This window comes from Panulirus ornatus, chromosome 28 (genome assembly GCF_036320965.1).
Source record: "Panulirus ornatus isolate Po-2019 chromosome 28, ASM3632096v1, whole genome shotgun sequence".
In the NCBI taxonomy this organism is placed as follows: Eukaryota; Metazoa; Arthropoda; class Malacostraca; order Decapoda; family Palinuridae; genus Panulirus; species Panulirus ornatus.
In genome coordinates, this window is record NC_092251.1 from 20,112,526 (window position 1) to 20,131,319 (window position 18,794).

An 18,794-nucleotide genomic window follows, 5' to 3' on the forward strand; every position below is an offset into this window, starting at 1 on the left:
ACTTGAAGGGGGGCGCCACTTAACAGGTTTATATTTTGACATATGTTACCCGATTAACATTCTTAACGGTTTGGTTTTGTGAGATTAAAAAGAAACTCGCCTACTTTTCAACTATAGTAATATTTTGCTACTATCAGTTGCATTACCGCTTCTACGTTGCAATTTTGATCAAATAAGTCTATAACTTTAAGTCTTTAAGAGTTTATATAGATTTTAAGTTTGGCTTAACTCTTCAACATTTTATAATTACGCTGTATACATTCTTATATACATCCACAGTATGTATATTGTTAAGCAAGCCAGGGGCGCAATTTCAGTGCTTGCCATAAGTGCTATTTCCCCCTAGATACGCCCTGACTGTAATGACAATAATACGTGATCCTGTAACTTAAAAACCTAAATACAGTTTACTTTAAGTTACCCCTCTAACACTGGTTCCCACCACCACCACCACCACCACCACTCCATTCTCTAAGGTGGAGTAATCAAAGAAAACGGTATCATGATTTTACCTTGGACTTGAATAGTTCCTGAAATCTCATCTCTGTAGACTCTGTTCTCAGCGTGGCAAGTGTATGTGCCGGAGTCAGCAGCCCGGGGTGAGGATATGATAAGCTTGCCTGAAAACATGGGGAAATGAACCTCATGATCAATGTAATTATGAGTTAAAGACGCAAGGTAACACTATGGACAGATCGACCTTCCCTGTCGTGTTCCATGATACGTATTTCTCAAAGATGTGAACATGGGAATGTTGGCAAAAGAAAAACATTAAAGACATAGAAACAATGACTATTTTTCATATCATTAAATGATAACACGAATATCTAATAATATGTTGAATAAATTAGTTAATTTTGGTGACGTAAAAGCTTCATCTCATTATGACTCATAAAAGAACACAATTGTATGAATATCTTTCATATAATTAAGTGATAATATGTATATCTAAGACTCTGTTAAATCTATACATTAAGATTTTGGTGATATAGAAAGCTTTATTCTAGCATGATTTAGGTCAGAACAGAATACTTAAATGTGCATTCGAAAGACGGATCAATGTTTCCCAGGCTTACAGACGCCTTCCTCGCTGATGGAGGTTTGGAAGCGGGCGGAGATGGGCAGCTTGTCTGCATCCTTGAGCCATGTAATCTTGGGTTGAGGATGACCCATCACATGACAGGACAACACCAGTTCGTCGTCCTCGCCCAAGTACCGCTCTGTAAACACCAAGGAATGAGGTGGGTCAAAGGCCGAGTCTCAAGCGCAGCTTCGGGTATGATGAGTGGGGAAGGGTGAGTAAAAGACGGGACAGTGAGTGAGTAAGGTTTAGGATCAAAGTTTATGGGGAAGGTTGGGTAAGTTTGGCTACAGAAACCATGATATAACCAGACTTACCCAATGATTACATGAGGAAAACGCAATATGATCACTTTCAGACACTGTGAGGGGATAGGTAACCTCATTCTCGTACATCATGAGGGACGACAGATAACGCTAAGCTTCAGATACCATGAGGGACGATAGGTAAGCTGTTTCTGACACCATGAGTAAGCTTAGGTACATGACCCATGATAGAGGATGAGTAATCTCAGTTTCAGACACCATGACGAACGATGGGCAAGCTTAGTTTCAGTTGGCATGAGGAAGGACGGGTAAGCTTTGGTTCAAAGACCATAGGGAAGGTTTAGTAAGCTGTTCCAGAAACCATGAGGGGGGGTGAAATGGGTAAGCTTAGTTTCATATACCATGGGGGTAGATGGGTAAGCTGAGTTTCAGATACCATGAGGGCTAAGATAGTCAAGCTTAGTTTCAGATATTATAAGAGAGATGGGTAAGCTTAGTTTCAGACATCATAAGAGGAGATGGGTAAGCTTAGTTTCAGACATCATAAAATGAGAACTATATACATTACCTCAGAAGTTTAGGGAGAGTATATACTTTAATGGGAAGCATGTAAATCGTATCTTAAAAATGGAATTGCATAGGAATCATTTCAAGTGCTGGGAAACCATTTAGAAAGAAAAAAGGATTTCGTAAATTTAGATTTTTCTTTATGTTCACACGCAAAGTTCGAGTGAAGAAAGTAGGCACGGTCGAATATGTACTAACTGCAGGTTTTTTTTAATATTAGACAAAAAATTTATAGGAACTCATGCGTAGAGTAGACCTCATGTATGCCTTTTAGTATATATAACCAAAAGAAAAGAAACTTCACCACAAATGTTTATGGTAAACTTAATTATCTGGACGAAAGTATAATAAAGAAGCAGAGAAATTCGAAGGTAATTATGTTTCTTCAGCTTTGTATCTATTCATTCAATAAACTGTGCAGTTAAACCTTAATCACAATGACTACTATGTATCCTCGCACACTGGGTGTACAGGTAATGAGCTGATAAAATTTGTAAACAATTCCCCTTCTTGTCCACATAATAAGTTTACGATACGCTCGTTGTCTGTTTTGGAAAGTCACTTGTTTACCAAATGGCATCCTAGCTACGTCTCTTCGTTGTATATCAACTGAAGAATACTTCTTTCTTGTATCTCCCCTGATGATGCGATTATTATGCAAAAGTGCACTTGGGAACTTATCGTGTTTCATTTTCCCCGTGGACTCATATGAATATATATATATTCGAATATATATATATAAGTAGTGGTGATGTGAGAAGGAGATGGAGTGAGTATTTTGAAGGTCTGTTGAATGTGTTTGATGATAGAGTGGCAGATATAGGGTGTTTTGGTCGAGGTGGTGTGCAAAGTGAGAGGGTTAGGGAAAATGATTTGGTAAACAGAGATTTGGTAAACAGAGAAGAGGTAGTAAAAGCTTTGCGGAAGATGAAAGCCGACAAGGCAACAGGTTTGGATGGTATTGCAGTGGAATTTATTAAAACAAAGGGGGTGACTGTATTGTTGACTGGTTGGTAAGGTTATTTAATGTATGTATGACTCATGGTGAGGTGCCTGAGGATTGGCGGAATGCGTGCATAGTGCCATTGTACAAAGGCAAAGGGGATAAGAGTGAGTGCTCAAATTACAGAGGTATAAGTTTGTTGAGTATTCCTGGTAAATTATATGGGAGATTATTGATCGAGAGGGTGAAGGCATGTACAGAGCATCAGATTGGGGAAGAGCAGTGTGGTTTCAGAAGTGGTAGAGGATGTGTGGATCAGGTGTTTGCTTTGAAGAATGTATGTGAGAAATACTTAGAAAAGCAAATGGATTTGTATGTAGCATTTATGGATCTGGAGAAGGCATATGATAGAGTTGATAGAGATGCTCTGTGGAGGTATTAAGAATATATGGTGTGGGAGGCAAGTTGTTAGAAGCAGGAAAAGTTTTTATCGAGGATGTAAGGCATGTGTACGGGTAGGAAGAGAGGAAAGTGATTGGTTCTCAGTGAATGTAGGTTTGCGGCAGGGGTGTGTGATGTCTCCATGGTTGTTTAATTTGTTTATGGATGGGGTTGTTAGGGAGGTGAATGCAAGAGTTTTGGAAAGAGGGGCAAGTATGAAGTCTGTTGTGGATGAGAGAGCTTGGGAAGTGAGTAAGTTGTTGTTCGCTGATGATACAGCGCTGGTGGCTGATTCATGTGAGAAACTGCAGAAGCTGGTGACTGAGTTTGGTAAAGTGTGTGAAAGAAGAAAGTTAAGAGTAAATGTGAATAAGAGCAAGGTTATTAGGTACAGTAGGGTTGAGGGTCAAGTCAATTGGGCGGTAAGTTTGAATGGAGAAAAATTGGAGGAAGTAAAGTGTTTTAGATATCTGGGAGTGGATCTGGCAGCGGATGGAACCATGGAAGCGGAAGTGAATCATAGGGTGGGGGAGGGGGCAAAAATCCTGGGAGCCTTGAAGAATGTGTGGAAGTCGAGAACATTTCTTGGAAAGCAAAAATGGGTATGTTTGAAAGAATAGTGGTTCCAACAATGTTGTATGGTTGCGAGGCGTGGGCTATGGATAGAGTTGTGCGCAGGATGGTGGATGTGCTGGAAATGAGATGTTTGAGGACAATGTGTGGTGTGAGGTGGTTTGATCAAGTAAGTAACGTAAGGGTAAGAGAGATGTGTGGAAATAAAAAAAAGCGTGGTTGAGAGAGCAGAAGAGGGTGTTTTGAAATGGTTTGGGCACATGGAGAGAATGAGTGAGGAAAGATTGACCAAGAGGATATATGTGTCGGAGGTGGAGGGAACGAGGAGAAGTGGGAGACCAAACTGGAGGTGGAAAGATGGAGTGAAAAAGATTTTGTGTGATCGGGGCCTGAACATGCAGGAGGGTGAAAGGAGGGCAAGGAATAGAGTGAATTGGAGCGATGTGGTATACCGGGGTTGACGTGCTGTCAGTGGATTGAATCAAGGCATGTGAAGCGTCTGGGGTAAACCATGGAAAGCTGTGTAGGTATGTATATTTGCGTGTGTGGACGTATGTATATACATGTGTATGGGGGTGGGTTGGGCCATTTCTTTCGTCTGTTTCCTTGCGCTACCTCGCAAACGCGGGAGACAGCGACAAAGCAAAAAAAAAAAAAAAAAAAAAAATATATATATATATATATATATATATATATATATATATATATATATATATATATATATATATATATATATATATTTGCCCTTTTTTTCACCTCTTGCACCTTTCTCTTGACCTCCTGTCTCTTTCTTTTATACATCTCCCACTCAATTGCATTTTTTCCCTGCAAAAATCGTCCAAATGCCTCTCTCTTCTCTTTCACTAATACTCTTACTTCTTCATCCCACCACTCATTACCCTTTCTAATCAACCCACCTCCCACTCTTCTCATGCCACAAGCATCTTTTGCGCAATCCATCACTGATTCCCTAAATACATCCCATTCCTCCCCCACTCCCCTTGCTTCCATTGTTCTCACCTTTTTCCATTCTGTACTCAGTCTCTCCTGGTACTTCCTCACACAGGTCTCCTTCTCAAGCTCACTTACTCTCACCACCCTCTTCACCCCAACATTCACTCTTCTTTTCTGAAAACCCATACAAATCTTCACCTTAGCCTCCACAAGATAATGATCAGACATCCCTCCAGTTGCACCTCTCAGCACATTAACATCCAAAAGTCTCTCTTTCGCACGCCTGTCAATTAACACGTAATCCAATAACGCTCTCTGGCCATCTCTCCTACTTACATAAGTATACTTATGTATATCTCGCTTTTTAAACCAGGTATTCCCAATCATCAGTCCTTTTTCAGCACATAAATCTACAAGCTCTTCACCATTTCCATTTACAACACTGAACACCCCATGCATACCAATTATTCCCTCAACTGCCACATTACTCACCTTTGCATTCAAATCACCCATCACTATAACCCGGTCTCGTGCATCAAAACCACTAACACACTCGTTCAGCTGCTCCCAAAACACTTGCCTCTCTTGATCTTTCTTCTCATGCCCAGGTGCATATGCACCAATAATCACCCACCTCTCTCCATCAACTTTCAGTTTTACCCATATTAATCGAGAATTTACTTTCTTACACTCTATCACATACTCCCACAGCTCCTGTTTCAGGAGTATTGCTACTCCTTCCCTTGCTCTTGTCCTCTCACTAACCCCTGACTTTACTCCCCAGACATTCCCAAACCACTCTTCCCCTTTACCCTTGAGCTTCGTTTCACTCAGAGCCAAAACATCCAGGTTCCTTTCCTCAAACATACTACCTATCTCTCCTTTTTTCACATCTTGGTTACATCCACACACATTTAGGCACCCCACTCTGAGCCTTCGAGGAGGATGAGCACTCCCCGCGTGACTCCTTCTTCTGTTTCCCATTTTAGAAAGTTAATACAAGGAGGGGAGGATTTCTGGCCCCCCCGCTCCCGTCCCCTCTAGTCGCTTTCTACGACACGCGAGGAATACGTGGGAAGTATTCTTTCACCCCTATCCCCAGGGATAATATACATATATATATACATATACACATACACACACATACACATACACACGCACATATACACACACACACACATACATATATATACATATGAAAAATGTAAGAAACAATTTAGAAAACTGAAACTTCTAGCTTGAAATGAATGAAAAAAATGAATGTCACATAATGGTTCAAATGAGAGTTGGGGTGAGAGAGTATCATTAAATTTTAGGGAGAATAAAAAGATGTTCTGGAAGGAGGTAAATAAAGTGCGTAAGACAAGGGAGCAAATGGGAACTTCAGTGAAGGGCGCTAATGGGGAGGTGATAACAAGTAGTGATGATGTGAGAAGGAGATGGAGTGAGTATTTCGAAGGTTTGTTGAATGTGTTTGATGATAGAGTGGCAGATATAGGGTGTTTTGGTCGAGGTGGTGTGCAAAGTGAGAGGGTTAGGGAAAATGATTTGGTAAACAGAGAAGAGGTAGTGAAAGCTTTGCGGAAGATGAAAGCCGGCAAGGCAGCAGGTTTGGATGGTATTGCAGTGGAATTTATTAAAAAAGGGGGTGACTGTATTGTTGACTGGTTGGTAAGGTTATTTAATGTATGTATGACTCATGGTGAGGTGCCTGAGGATTGGCGGAATGCGTGCATAGTGCCATTGTACAAAGGCAAAGGGGATAAGAGTGAGTGCTCAAATTACAGAGGTATAAGTTTGTTGAGTATTCCTGGTAAATTATATGGGAGGGTATTGATTGAGAGGGTGAAGGCATGTACAGAGCATCAGATTGGGGAAGAGCAGTGTGGTTTCAGAAGTGGTAGAGGATGTGTGGATCAGGTGTTTGCTTTGAAGAATGTATGTGAGAAATACTTAGAAAAGCAAATGGATTTGTATGTAGCATTTATGGATCTGGAGAAGGCATATGATAGAGTTGATAGAGATGCTCTGTGGAAGGTATTAAGAATATATGGTGTGGGAGGAAAGTTGTTAGAAGCAGTGAAAAGTTTTTATCGAGGATGTAAGGCATGTGTACGTGTAGGAAGAGAGGAAAGTGATTGGTTCTCAGTGAATGTAGGTTTGCGACAGGGGTGTGTGATGTCTCCATGGTTGTTTAATTTGTTTATGGATGGGGTTGTTAGGGAGGTAAATGCAAGAGTTTTGGAAAGAGGGGCAAGTATGAAGTCTGTTGGGGATGAGAGAGCTTGGGAAGTGAGTCAGTTGTTGTTCGCTGATGATACAGCGCTGGTGGCTGATTCATGTGAGAAACTGCAGAAGCTGGTGACTGAGTTTGGTAAAGTGTGTGGAAGAAGAAAGTTGAGAGTGAATGTGAATAAGAGCAAGGTTATTAGGTACAGTAGGGTTGAGGGTCAAGTCAATTGGGAGGTGAGTTTGAATGGAGAAAAACTGGAGGAAGTGAAGTGTTTTAGATATCTGGGAGTGGATCTGGCAGCGGATGGAACCATGGAAGCGGAAGTGGATCATAGGGTGGGGGAGGGGGCGAAAATTCTGGGGGCCTTGAAGAATGTGTGGAAGTCGAGAACATTATCTCGGAAAGCAAAAATGGGTATGTTTGAAGGAATAGTGGTTCCAACAATGTTGTATGGTTGCGAGGCGTGGGCTATGGATAGAGTTGTGCGCAGGAGGATGGATGTGCTGGAAATGAGATGTTTGAGGACAATGTGTGGTGTGAGGTGGTTTGATCGAGTGAGTAACGTAAGGGTAAGAGAGATGTGTGGAAATAAAAAGAGCGTGGTTGAGAGAGCAGAAGAGGGTGTTTTGAAGTGGTTTGGGCACATGGAGAGGATGAGTGAGGAAAGATTGACCAAGAGGATATATGTGTCGGAGGTGGAGGGAGCAAGGAGAAGAGGGAGACCAAATTGGAGGTGGAAAGATGGAGTGAAAAAGATTTTGTGTGATCGGGGCCTGAACATGCAGGAGGGTGAAAGGAGGGCAAGGAATAGAGTGAATTGGAGCGATGTGGTATACCGGGGTTGACGTGCTGTCAGTGGATTGAATCAAGGCATGTGAAGCGTCTGGGGTAAACCATGGAAAGCTGTGTAGGTATGTGTATTTGCGTGTGTGGACGTGTGTATATGCATGTGTGTGGGGTGGGTTGGGCCATTTCTTTCGTCTGTTTCCTTGCGCTACCTCGCAAATGCGGGAGACAGCGACAAAGCAAAAAAAAAAAAAAAAAAAAATATATATATATATAAATATATATATATATAAATATATATATATATAAATATATATATATATAAATATATATATATATATTTGCCCTTTTTTTCACCTCTTGCACCTTTCTCTTGACCTCCTGTCTCTTTCTTTTATACATCTCCCACTCAATTGCATTTTTTCCCTGCAAAAATCGTCCAAATGCCTCTCTCTTCTCTTTCACTAATACTCTTACTTCTTCATCCCACCACTCATTACCCTTTCTAATCAACCCACCTCCCACTCTTCTCATGCCACAAGCATCTTTTGCGCAATCCATCACTGATTCCCTAAATACATCCCATTCCTCCCCCACTCCCCTTGCTTCCATTGTTCTCACCTTTTCCATTCTGTACTCAGTCTCTCCTGGTACTTCCTCACACAGGTCTCCTTCTCAAGCTCACTTACTCTCACCACCCTCTTCACCCCAACATTCACTCTTCTTTTCTGAAAACCCATACAAATCTTCACCTTAGCCTCCACAAGATAATGATCAGACATCCCTCCAGTTGCACCTCTCAGCACATTAACATCCAAAAGTCTCTCTTTCGCACGCCTGTCAATTAACACGTAATCCAATAACGCTCTCTGGCCATCTCTCCTACTTACATAAGTATACTTATGTATATCTCGCTTTTTAAACCAGGTATTCCCAATCATCAGTCCTTTTTCAGCACATAAATCTACAAGCTCTTCACCATTTCCATTTACAACACTGAACACCCCATGCATACCAATTTATTCCCTCAACTGCCACATTACTCACCTTTGCATTCAAATCACCCATCACTATAACCCGGTCTCGTGCATCAAAACCACTAACACACTCGTTCAGCTGCTCCCAAAACACTTGCCTCTCTTGATCTTTCTTCTCATGCCCAGGTGCATATGCACCAATAATCACCCACCTCTCTCCATCAACTTTCAGTTTTACCCATATTAATCGAGAATTTACTTTCTTACACTCTATCACATACTCCCACAGCTCCTGTTTCAGGAGTATTGCTACTCCTTCCCTTGCTCTTGTCCTCTCACTAACCCCTGACTTTACTCCCCAGACATTCCCAAACCACTCTTCCCCTTTACCCTTGAGCTTCGTTTCACTCAGAGCCAAAACATCCAGGTTCCTTTCCTCAAACATACTACCTATCTCTCCTTTTTTCACATCTTGGTTACATCCACACACATTTAGGCACCCCACTCTGAGCCTTCGAGGAGGATGAGCACTCCCCGCGTGACTCCTTCTTCTGTTTCCCATTTTAGAAAGTTAATACAAGGAGGGGAGGATTTCTGGCCCCCCCGCTCCCGTCCCCTCTAGTCGCTTTCTACGACACGCGAGGAATACGTGGGAAGTATTCTTTCACCCCTATCCCCAGGGATAATATACATATATATATACATATACACATACACACACATACACATACACACGCACATATACACACACACACACATACATATATATACATATGAAAAATGTAAGAAACAATTTAGAAAACTGAAACTTCTAGCTTGAAATGAATGAAAAAAATGAATGTCACATAATGGTTCAAATGAGAGTTGGGGTGAGAGAGTATCATTAAATTTTAGGGAGAATAAAAAGATGTTCTGGAAGGAGGTAAATAAAGTGCGTAAGACAAGGGAGCAAATGGGAACTTCAGTGAAGGGCGCTAATGGGGAGGTGATAACAAGTAGTGATGATGTGAGAAGGAGATGGAGTGAGTATTTTGAAGGTTTGTTGAATGTGTTTGATGATAGAGTGGCAGATATAGGGTGTTTTGGTCGAGGTGGTGTGCAAAGTGAGAGGGTTAGGGAAAATGATTTGGTAAACAGAGAAGAGGTAGTAAAAGCTTTGCGGAAGATGAAAGCCGACAAGGCAACAGGTTTGGATGGTATTGCAGTGGAATTTATTAAAACAAAGGGGGTGACTGTATTGTTGACTGGTTGGTAAGGTTATTTAATGTATGTATGACTCATGGTGAGGTGCCTGAGGATTGGCGGAATGCGTGCATAGTGCCATTGTACAAAGGCAAAGGGGATAAGAGTGAGTGCTCAAATTACAGAGGTATAAGTTTGTTGAGTATTCCTGGTAAATTATATGGGAGATTATTGATTGAGAGGGTGAAGGCATGTACAGAGCATCAGATTGGGGAAGAGCAGTGTGGTTTCAGAAGTGGTAGAGGATGTGTGGATCAGGTGTTTGCTTTGAAGAATGTATGTGAGAAATACTTAGAAAAGCAAATGGATTTGTATGTAGCATTTATGGATCTGGAGAAGGCATATGATAGAGTTGATAGAGATGTTCTGTGGAAGGCATTAAGAATATATGGTGTGGGAGGAAAGTTGTTAGAAGCAGTGAAAAGTTTTTATCGAGGATGTAAGGCATGTGTACGGGTAGGAAGAGAGGAAAGTGATTGGTTCTCAGTGAATGTAGGTTTGCGGCAGGGGTGTGTGATGTCTCCATGGTTGTTTAATTTGTTTATGGATGGAGTTGTTAGGGAGGTGAATGCAAGAGTTTTGGAAAGAGGGGCAAGTATGAAGTCTGTTGTGGATGAGAGAGCTTGGGAAGTGAGTCAGTTGTTGTTCGCTGATGATACAGCGCTGGTGGCTGATTCATGTGAGAAACTGCAGAAGCTGGTGACTGAGTTTGGTAAAGTGTGTGAAAGAAGAAAGTTAAGAGTAAATGTGAATAAGAGAAAGGTTATTAGGTACAGTAGGGTTGAGGGTCAAGTCAATTGGGCGGTAAGTTTGAATGGAGAAAAACTGGAGGAAGTAAAGTGTTTTAGATATCTGGGAGTGGATCTGGCAGCGGATGGAACCATGGAAGCGGAAGTGAATCATAGGGTGGGGGAGGGGGCAAAAATCCTGGGAGCCTTGAAGAATGTGTGGAAGTCGAGAACATTTCTCGGAAAGCAAAAATGGGTATGTTTGAAAGAATAGTGGTTCCAACAATGTTGTATGGTTGCGAGGCGTGGGCTATGGATAGAGTTGTGCGCAGGAGGGTGGATGTGCTGGAAATGAGATGTTTGAGGACAATGTGTGGTGTGAGGTGGTTTGATCAAGTAAGTAACGTAAGGGTAAGAGAGATGTGTGGAAATAAAAAAAAAAGCGTGGTTGAGAGAGCAGAAGAGGGTGTTTTGAAATGGTTTGGGCACATGGAGAGAATGAGTGAGGAAAGATTGACCAAGAGGATATATGTGTCGGAGGTGGAGGGAACGAGGAGAAGTGGGAGACCAAACTGGAGGTGGAAAGATGGAGTGAAAAAGATTTTGTGTGATCGGGGCCTGAACATGCAGGAGGGTGAAAGGAGGGCAAGGAATAGAGTGAATTGGAGCGATGTGGTATACTGGGGTTGACGTGCTGTCAGTGGATTGAATCAAGGCATGTGAAGCGTCTGGGGTAAACCATGGAAAGCTGTGTAGGTATGTATATTTGCGTGTGTGGACGTATGTATATACATGTGTATGGGGATGGGTTGGGCCAATTCTTTCGTCTGTTTCCTTGCGCTACCTCGCAAACGCGGGAGACAGCGACAAAGCAAAAAAAAAAAAAAAAATATATATATATATATATATATATATATATATATATATATATATATATATATATATATATATATATATATATATATATATTTGCCCTTTTTTTCACCTCTTGCACCTTTCTCTTGACCTCCTGTCTCTTTCTTTTATACATCTCCCACTCAATTGCATTTTTTCCCTGCAAAAATCGTCCAAATGCCTCTCTCTTCTCTTTCACTAATACTCTTACTTCTTCATCCCACCACTCATTACCCTTTCTAATCAACCCACCTCCCACTCTTCTCATGCCACAAGCATCTTTTGCGCAATCCATCACTGATTCCCTAAATACATCCCATTCCTCCCCCACTCCCCTTGCTTCCATTGTTCTCACCTTTTTCCATTCTGTACTCAGTCTCTCCTGGTACTTCCTCACACAGGTCTCCTTCTCAAGCTCACTTACTCTCACCACCCTCTTCACCCCAACATTCACTCTTCTTTTCTGAAAACCCATACAAATCTTCACCTTAGCCTCCACAAGATAATGATCAGACATCCCTCCAGTTGCACCTCTCAGCACATTAACATCCAAAAGTCTCTCTTTCGCACGCCTGTCAATTAACACGTAATCCAATAACGCTCTCTGGCCATCTCTCCTACTTACATAAGTATACTTATGTATATCTCGCTTTTTAAACCAGGTATTCCCAATCATCAGTCCTTTTTCAGCACATAAATCTACAAGCTCTTCACCATTTCCATTTACAACACTGAACACCCCATGCATACCAATTATTCCCTCAACTGCCACATTACTCACCTTTGCATTCAAATCACCCATCACTATAACCCGGTCTCGTGCATCAAAACCACTAACACACTCGTTCAGCTGCTCCCAAAACACTTGCCTCTCTTGATCTTTCTTCTCATGCCCAGGTGCATATGCACCAATAATCACCCACCTCTCTCCATCAACTTTCAGTTTTACCCATATTAATCGAGAATTTACTTTCTTACACTCTATCACATACTCCCACAGCTCCTGTTTCAGGAGTATTGCTACTCCTTCCCTTGCTCTTGTCCTCTCACTAACCCCTGACTTTACTCCCCAGACATTCCCAAACCACTCTTCCCCTTTACCCTTGAGCTTCGTTTCACTCAGAGCCAAAACATCCAGGTTCCTTTCCTCAAACATACTACCTATCTCTCCTTTTTTCACATCTTGGTTACATCCACACACATTTAGGCACCCCACTCTGAGCCTTCGAGGAGGATGAGCACTCCCCGCGTGACTCCTTCTTCTGTTTCCCATTTTAGAAAGTTAATACAAGGAGGGGAGGATTTCTGGCCCCCCCGCTCCCGTCCCCTCTAGTCGCTTTCTACGACACGCGAGGAATACGTGGGAAGTATTCTTTCACCCCTATCCCCAGGGATAATATACATATATATATACATATACACATACACACACATACACATACACACGCACATATACACACACACACACATACATATATATACATATGAAAAATGTAAGAAACAATTTAGAAAACTGAAACTTCTAGCTTGAAATGAATGAAAAAAATGAATGTCACATAATGGTTCAAATGAGAGTTGGGGTGAGAGAGTATCATTAAATTTTAGGGAGAATAAAAAGATGTTCTGGAAGGAGGTAAATAAAGTGCGTAAGACAAGGGAGCAAATGGGAACTTCAGTGAAGGGCGCTAATGGGGAGGTGATAACAAGTAGTGATGATGTGAGAAGGAGATGGAGTGAGTATTTCGAAGGTTTGTTGAATGTGTTTGATGATAGAGTGGCAGATATAGGGTGTTTTGGTCGAGGTGGTGTGCAAAGTGAGAGGGTTAGGGAAAATGATTTGGTAAACAGAGAAGAGGTAGTGAAAGCTTTGCGGAAGATGAAAGCCGGCAAGGCAGCAGGTTTGGATGGTATTGCAGTGGAATTTATTAAAAAAGGGGGTGACTGTATTGTTGACTGGTTGGTAAGGTTATTTAATGTATGTATGACTCATGGTGAGGTGCCTGAGGATTGGCGGAATGCGTGCATAGTGCCATTGTACAAAGGCAAAGGGGATAAGAGTGAGTGCTCAAATTACAGAGGTATAAGTTTGTTGAGTATTCCTGGTAAATTATATGGGAGGGTATTGATTGAGAGGGTGAAGGCATGTACAGAGCATCAGATTGGGGAAGAGCAGTGTGGTTTCAGAAGTGGTAGAGGATGTGTGGATCAGGTGTTTGCTTTGAAGAATGTATGTGAGAAATACTTAGAAAAGCAAATGGATTTGTATGTAGCATTTATGGATCTGGAGAAGGCATATGATAGAGTTGATAGAGATGCTCTGTGGAAGGTATTAAGAATATATGGTGTGGGAGGAAAGTTGTTAGAAGCAGTGAAAAGTTTTTATCGAGGATGTAAGGCATGTGTACGTGTAGGAAGAGAGGAAAGTGATTGGTTCTCAGTGAATGTAGGTTTGCGACAGGGGTGTGTGATGTCTCCATGGTTGTTTAATTTGTTTATGGATGGGGTTGTTAGGGAGGTAAATGCAAGAGTTTTGGAAAGAGGGGCAAGTATGAAGTCTGTTGGGGATGAGAGAGCTTGGGAAGTGAGTCAGTTGTTGTTCGCTGATGATACAGCGCTGGTGGCTGATTCATGTGAGAAACTGCAGAAGCTGGTGACTGAGTTTGGTAAAGTGTGTGGAAGAAGAAAGTTGAGAGTGAATGTGAATAAGAGCAAGGTTATTAGGTACAGTAGGGTTGAGGGTCAAGTCAATTGGGAGGTGAGTTTGAATGGAGAAAAACTGGAGGAAGTGAAGTGTTTTAGATATCTGGGAGTGGATCTGGCAGCGGATGGAACCATGGAAGCGGAAGTGGATCATAGGGTGGGGGAGGGGGCGAAAATTCTGGGGGCCTTGAAGAATGTGTGGAAGTCGAGAACATTATCTCGGAAAGCAAAAATGGGTATGTTTGAAGGAATAGTGGTTCCAACAATGTTGTATGGTTGCGAGGCGTGGGCTATGGATAGAGTTGTGCGCAGGAGGATGGATGTGCTGGAAATGAGATGTTTGAGGACAATGTGTGGTGTGAGGTGGTTTGATCGAGTGAGTAACGTAAGGGTAAGAGAGATGTGTGGAAATAAAAAGAGCGTGGTTGAGAGAGCAGAAGAGGGTGTTTTGAAGTGGTTTGGGCACATGGAGAGGATGAGTGAGGAAAGATTGACCAAGAGGATATATGTGTCGGAGGTGGAGGGAGCAAGGAGAAGAGGGAGACCAAATTGGAGGTGGAAAGATGGAGTGAAAAAGATTTTGTGTGATCGGGGCCTGAACATGCAGGAGGGTGAAAGGAGGGCAAGGAATAGAGTGAATTGGAGCGATGTGGTATACCGGGGTTGACGTGCTGTCAGTGGATTGAATCAAGGCATGTGAAGCGTCTGGGGTAAACCATGGAAAGCTGTGTAGGTATGTGTATTTGCGTGTGTGGACGTGTGTATATGCATGTGTGTGGGGTGGGTTGGGCCATTTCTTTCGTCTGTTTCCTTGCGCTACCTCGCAAACGCGGGAGACAGCGACAAAGTATAAAAAAAAAAATATATATATATATATATATATATATATATATATATATATATATATAATAAAAAAAAAATATATATATATATATATATATATATATATATATATATATATATATATATATATATATATGTGTGTGTGTGTGTGTGTGTGAAATCTTGCACTCTGTAGTCAGTGTATGCTACACAGAGGCGATGAAGCAGCCATGGTGGGTGTACCTCTGAGGCAACAGCCATGGTGGGTGTACCTCTGAGACCAGAGCCATGGTGGGTGTACCTCTGAGACCAGAGCCATGGTGGGTGTACCTCTGAGACAACAGCCATGGTGGGTGTACCTCAGAGACAACAGTCATGGTGGGTGTACCTCTGAGACTGGTGGTGAAGGTAGGAGGGCTTGGTTTCTGGTCTTCCTCGCCCTTCACTCGCAGGTCACAGGTGGTGGAGACGCGACCGTGGCGGTTCCTGGCGGTGCAAGTGTACTCGCCCGAGTCCCCACGACAGGTCTGGCTCACCTCCAGGGACGCCACGCCCTCGTGGTTGATGATCTGAAGGTGGTCAAGGCGAATCATGGCCGGATGGCAGTAGATACATATGTGTAAACACAGAGGTAAACACCTCTCTACCCACAACATTGGGCCCAGTCTGGTTCACAAGATACTTCAATGAAATGTCTAACGTTTCTAGGTCCTAAATGATTCATATTTGACCATGTAGATTCACAGGAGCCTAACTCATGACAGCATCTTTTAATTCTAGCCCTATTTAATATGATTTAACCCGATATCTTTGATACTATTGTCAGATTTACCCATAGAAATTAGATGGTTTGCACTTCTTAAGTTTTCCAAGAAGATCTAATCGCTCTTTAGCAAGTTCCCCAAGAAGATCTAATCGCTCTTTAACATTAATATGTAACATGTTAAATCCTGATGAAAGTATGTGATCTAAAATAAGGAAAGAGATTAACATTCATACGTCCACGTAGTGAAATACAATCACAGTCTTGTATCTTTTGCCCACTCGAGCTCGTAAGCTTGATGAGTTATAACCTTCTTCAATACACACTCCAGAAATCAACTTTGAACAATGATAAACGTCTTTCGTTCCCTCAGATACTCAGATCCACACGAGGTCCTTATAGTCAAGGAAGCTGGAAGAAGAGATGTGATCTGTGATGTTAGGCATGCGTGATGCCTCTCACTCAACCATGATCCCCCGTTCTCTAACATATATACCTTTCCAACCTCACATGTTCGAAAATCATCCTTGCTCTCGTCATCTTTTCCTATTCCCTCCATCAGTGGCATTCCCTCTATGTATGTACATAACTCATCCTCTCTCTCTGTGTAGCTTCCTACAGACTTCACAAAACACAGCATATCCTTCTGTTCTATAAGTGGAATTAGTGACTCCATTTCTTTATGATATGCAAGTGAAGATCACCTTCGTGGCAAGGAGAGGTATCAGGTGCACCAACACAAGTGTCACTGGTGGAACATACCTTTCCCTCCAGCTGAACGAACCTTGGGTCGTGCAGGTCAAGTGATCACTTGTGTGTGTGTGTGTTCAAGAGTCACATACATGGAGGCCACGGATGACAGTCAAAGTGTCCACTGAGGCTATTCCTGGTGTGTGTGTGTGTGTGTGTGTGTGTGTGTGTGTGATTACTATTTGAGTGTTACGTGGAGAGAGTTTTACACTCGTGTTGCCCCGTCTCTTAGCCTTACATATACGTACTATGTCTTTATTCATGTGTATTTATGCACACACAACATCCAGCCTAAGACACAGGTACCCATTTATCGACCAACTCCGAGGGTAAGATGAACACCCGGGTTGGGTGTAGGCCGACTGCCACACCTATGATTCGAACCTATGCGAGTCCGACCCTGAGCTGACCTGTGTTGTCTCATGGTCAGTAATGCTAGCTATGACACTACGGAGCCCAATGTATGTGTGTGTGTGTGTGTGTGTGTGTTCTATTCATCTCAAGCCAAAATGGTATGAAAATAGATGAGGTACCTGTTTCAGTTGGCTATCCTATCCTATCCTATCAAGGACTAGTTAAGCAGTAAAGCATATTCTGAAAGATATACAGGGACGCTACGTCGCCACCAGATACCCGTAGACAACTTACTCTGATTCTGTCGTCTTCCCTGATGGGGTAGCCGCCCCTGAACCACTCCACCTCTGGCGGGTCCTCGTCGTGAGGGTACAGGACGTGACACGAGAGGCGGACGCGCGTTCCTTTCGCCGTCTGTCGATCCTGTAGCTTTGTGCTGAACTTAGGACGTCGCTTGGGGTCTCGACGGCTTACCGACTCAGTCTGGCAGAGATGAAGAGAACGTTGAAGGTAAACGAGGCTCAAAATACACGTTCAAACACCTTGGGTATTAACAGTCATTCCCATGATCACGCTAATCACATCATTCTCAGAAATGATCTACTTCCTCGTTAAGAATATATTTACACTCAAGCACAAAGTCTTAAAGTAATTAGAGGTCAGGTCGAGGTCAGGTCAAGGTGGCTTACCTCAGGACTGTAGCCACGGAGCCTCCTGCCAAGAGAACCGTATCTGTCGGCTTCGATCAGTTCCTTCTCTGAGTACTCGATCTTCCTCCTCTCTCGATCCTGCCGCTTGCGTTCATCGTACTCCAGCTGCATCTGCTGGTACTCCTTTTGTTCCTCTTCTTCACGCTTGCGACGGTCCTCCATACGCATACGACGGCGTTCCTCCTCCTATTGGGCACCGATTATCATCGGATCAGACTACGTGAATACCTACAGACATCTGACAGACATATCCAAACAGTGTAATTGATAACTGCTCAAGTCAAGGACGTTTTGCAGTGATTAGTGAACAACAGTGATGCTCTGTAGGTTTTCATTAATCAGCTCAATGATACCTGTAAATGGCATTTAATTTACTCTGTCACCTGTAGATTACAGGTAACTGTATGTCATGACATAACATCACGAGTCTCCATTGCACTGATGTTAGTGGAGATGGAGACATAAAAACATCGCCAACAGGACTGAAGAACTCAAACAACATGAGTAGATTTGATATCTGGCAATGTTATATAAAAAAAATTATGAAAAGACTTCGAAATCTTGATAAAAATAAGTGATAAAAGTGATAATTACGTCATTTTTATGCGATTATGTAATTATGTTTAACTACTCATCATTAGCTGAAGGATAGTGAACGGTGTATCATCTATTATACAAGAAAACGAGAACCATAGATTGTTATTACAAACGCATGAAGTTTTAATGTTACACACATTAAGAAACGACTTTCTAAACTGATGACGAAAACATTTGTGAGTATCTTCCAACAGGCACATTCATGGAGCAGGATAAACCTTATTGATTAATCTAGATAGATAATAAAGTAGAAATGAGACACGAGATGTTCATCATAATTCAACTCTCAACGTTTATACAATTGTATTCCTCGGGAGACGACGACGCACTAATGCTTCAAACTGGGTTATACACAATGGTATTGGATCAGGTTATACACAATGGTACTGGATCAGGTTATACACAATGGTATT

At 42.2% G+C, this 18,794-nt stretch overlaps 1 protein-coding gene across 4 annotated transcripts in view; it reads right to left on the reverse strand.

Annotated features, from left to right (window-relative positions):
- LOC139757881 (uncharacterized) overlaps nt 1-18,794 on the reverse strand; it is a 389,409-nt gene that overhangs the window by 360,344 nt on the left and 10,271 nt on the right. For all 4 annotated transcript variants that reach the window (XM_071678798.1, XM_071678800.1, XM_071678801.1 and 1 more), the window contains exons 2-6: nt 17,764-17,970; nt 17,369-17,557; nt 15,596-15,776; nt 1,077-1,220; nt 513-620 (exon numbers count right to left, since the gene is read on the reverse strand). In XM_071678798.1, coding sequence (XP_071534899.1) covers nt 513-620; nt 1,077-1,220; nt 15,596-15,776; nt 17,369-17,557; nt 17,764-17,970 — 829 coding nt within the window. The remainder of the gene's footprint in view (nt 1-512; nt 621-1,076; nt 1,221-15,595; nt 15,777-17,368; nt 17,558-17,763; nt 17,971-18,794) is intronic.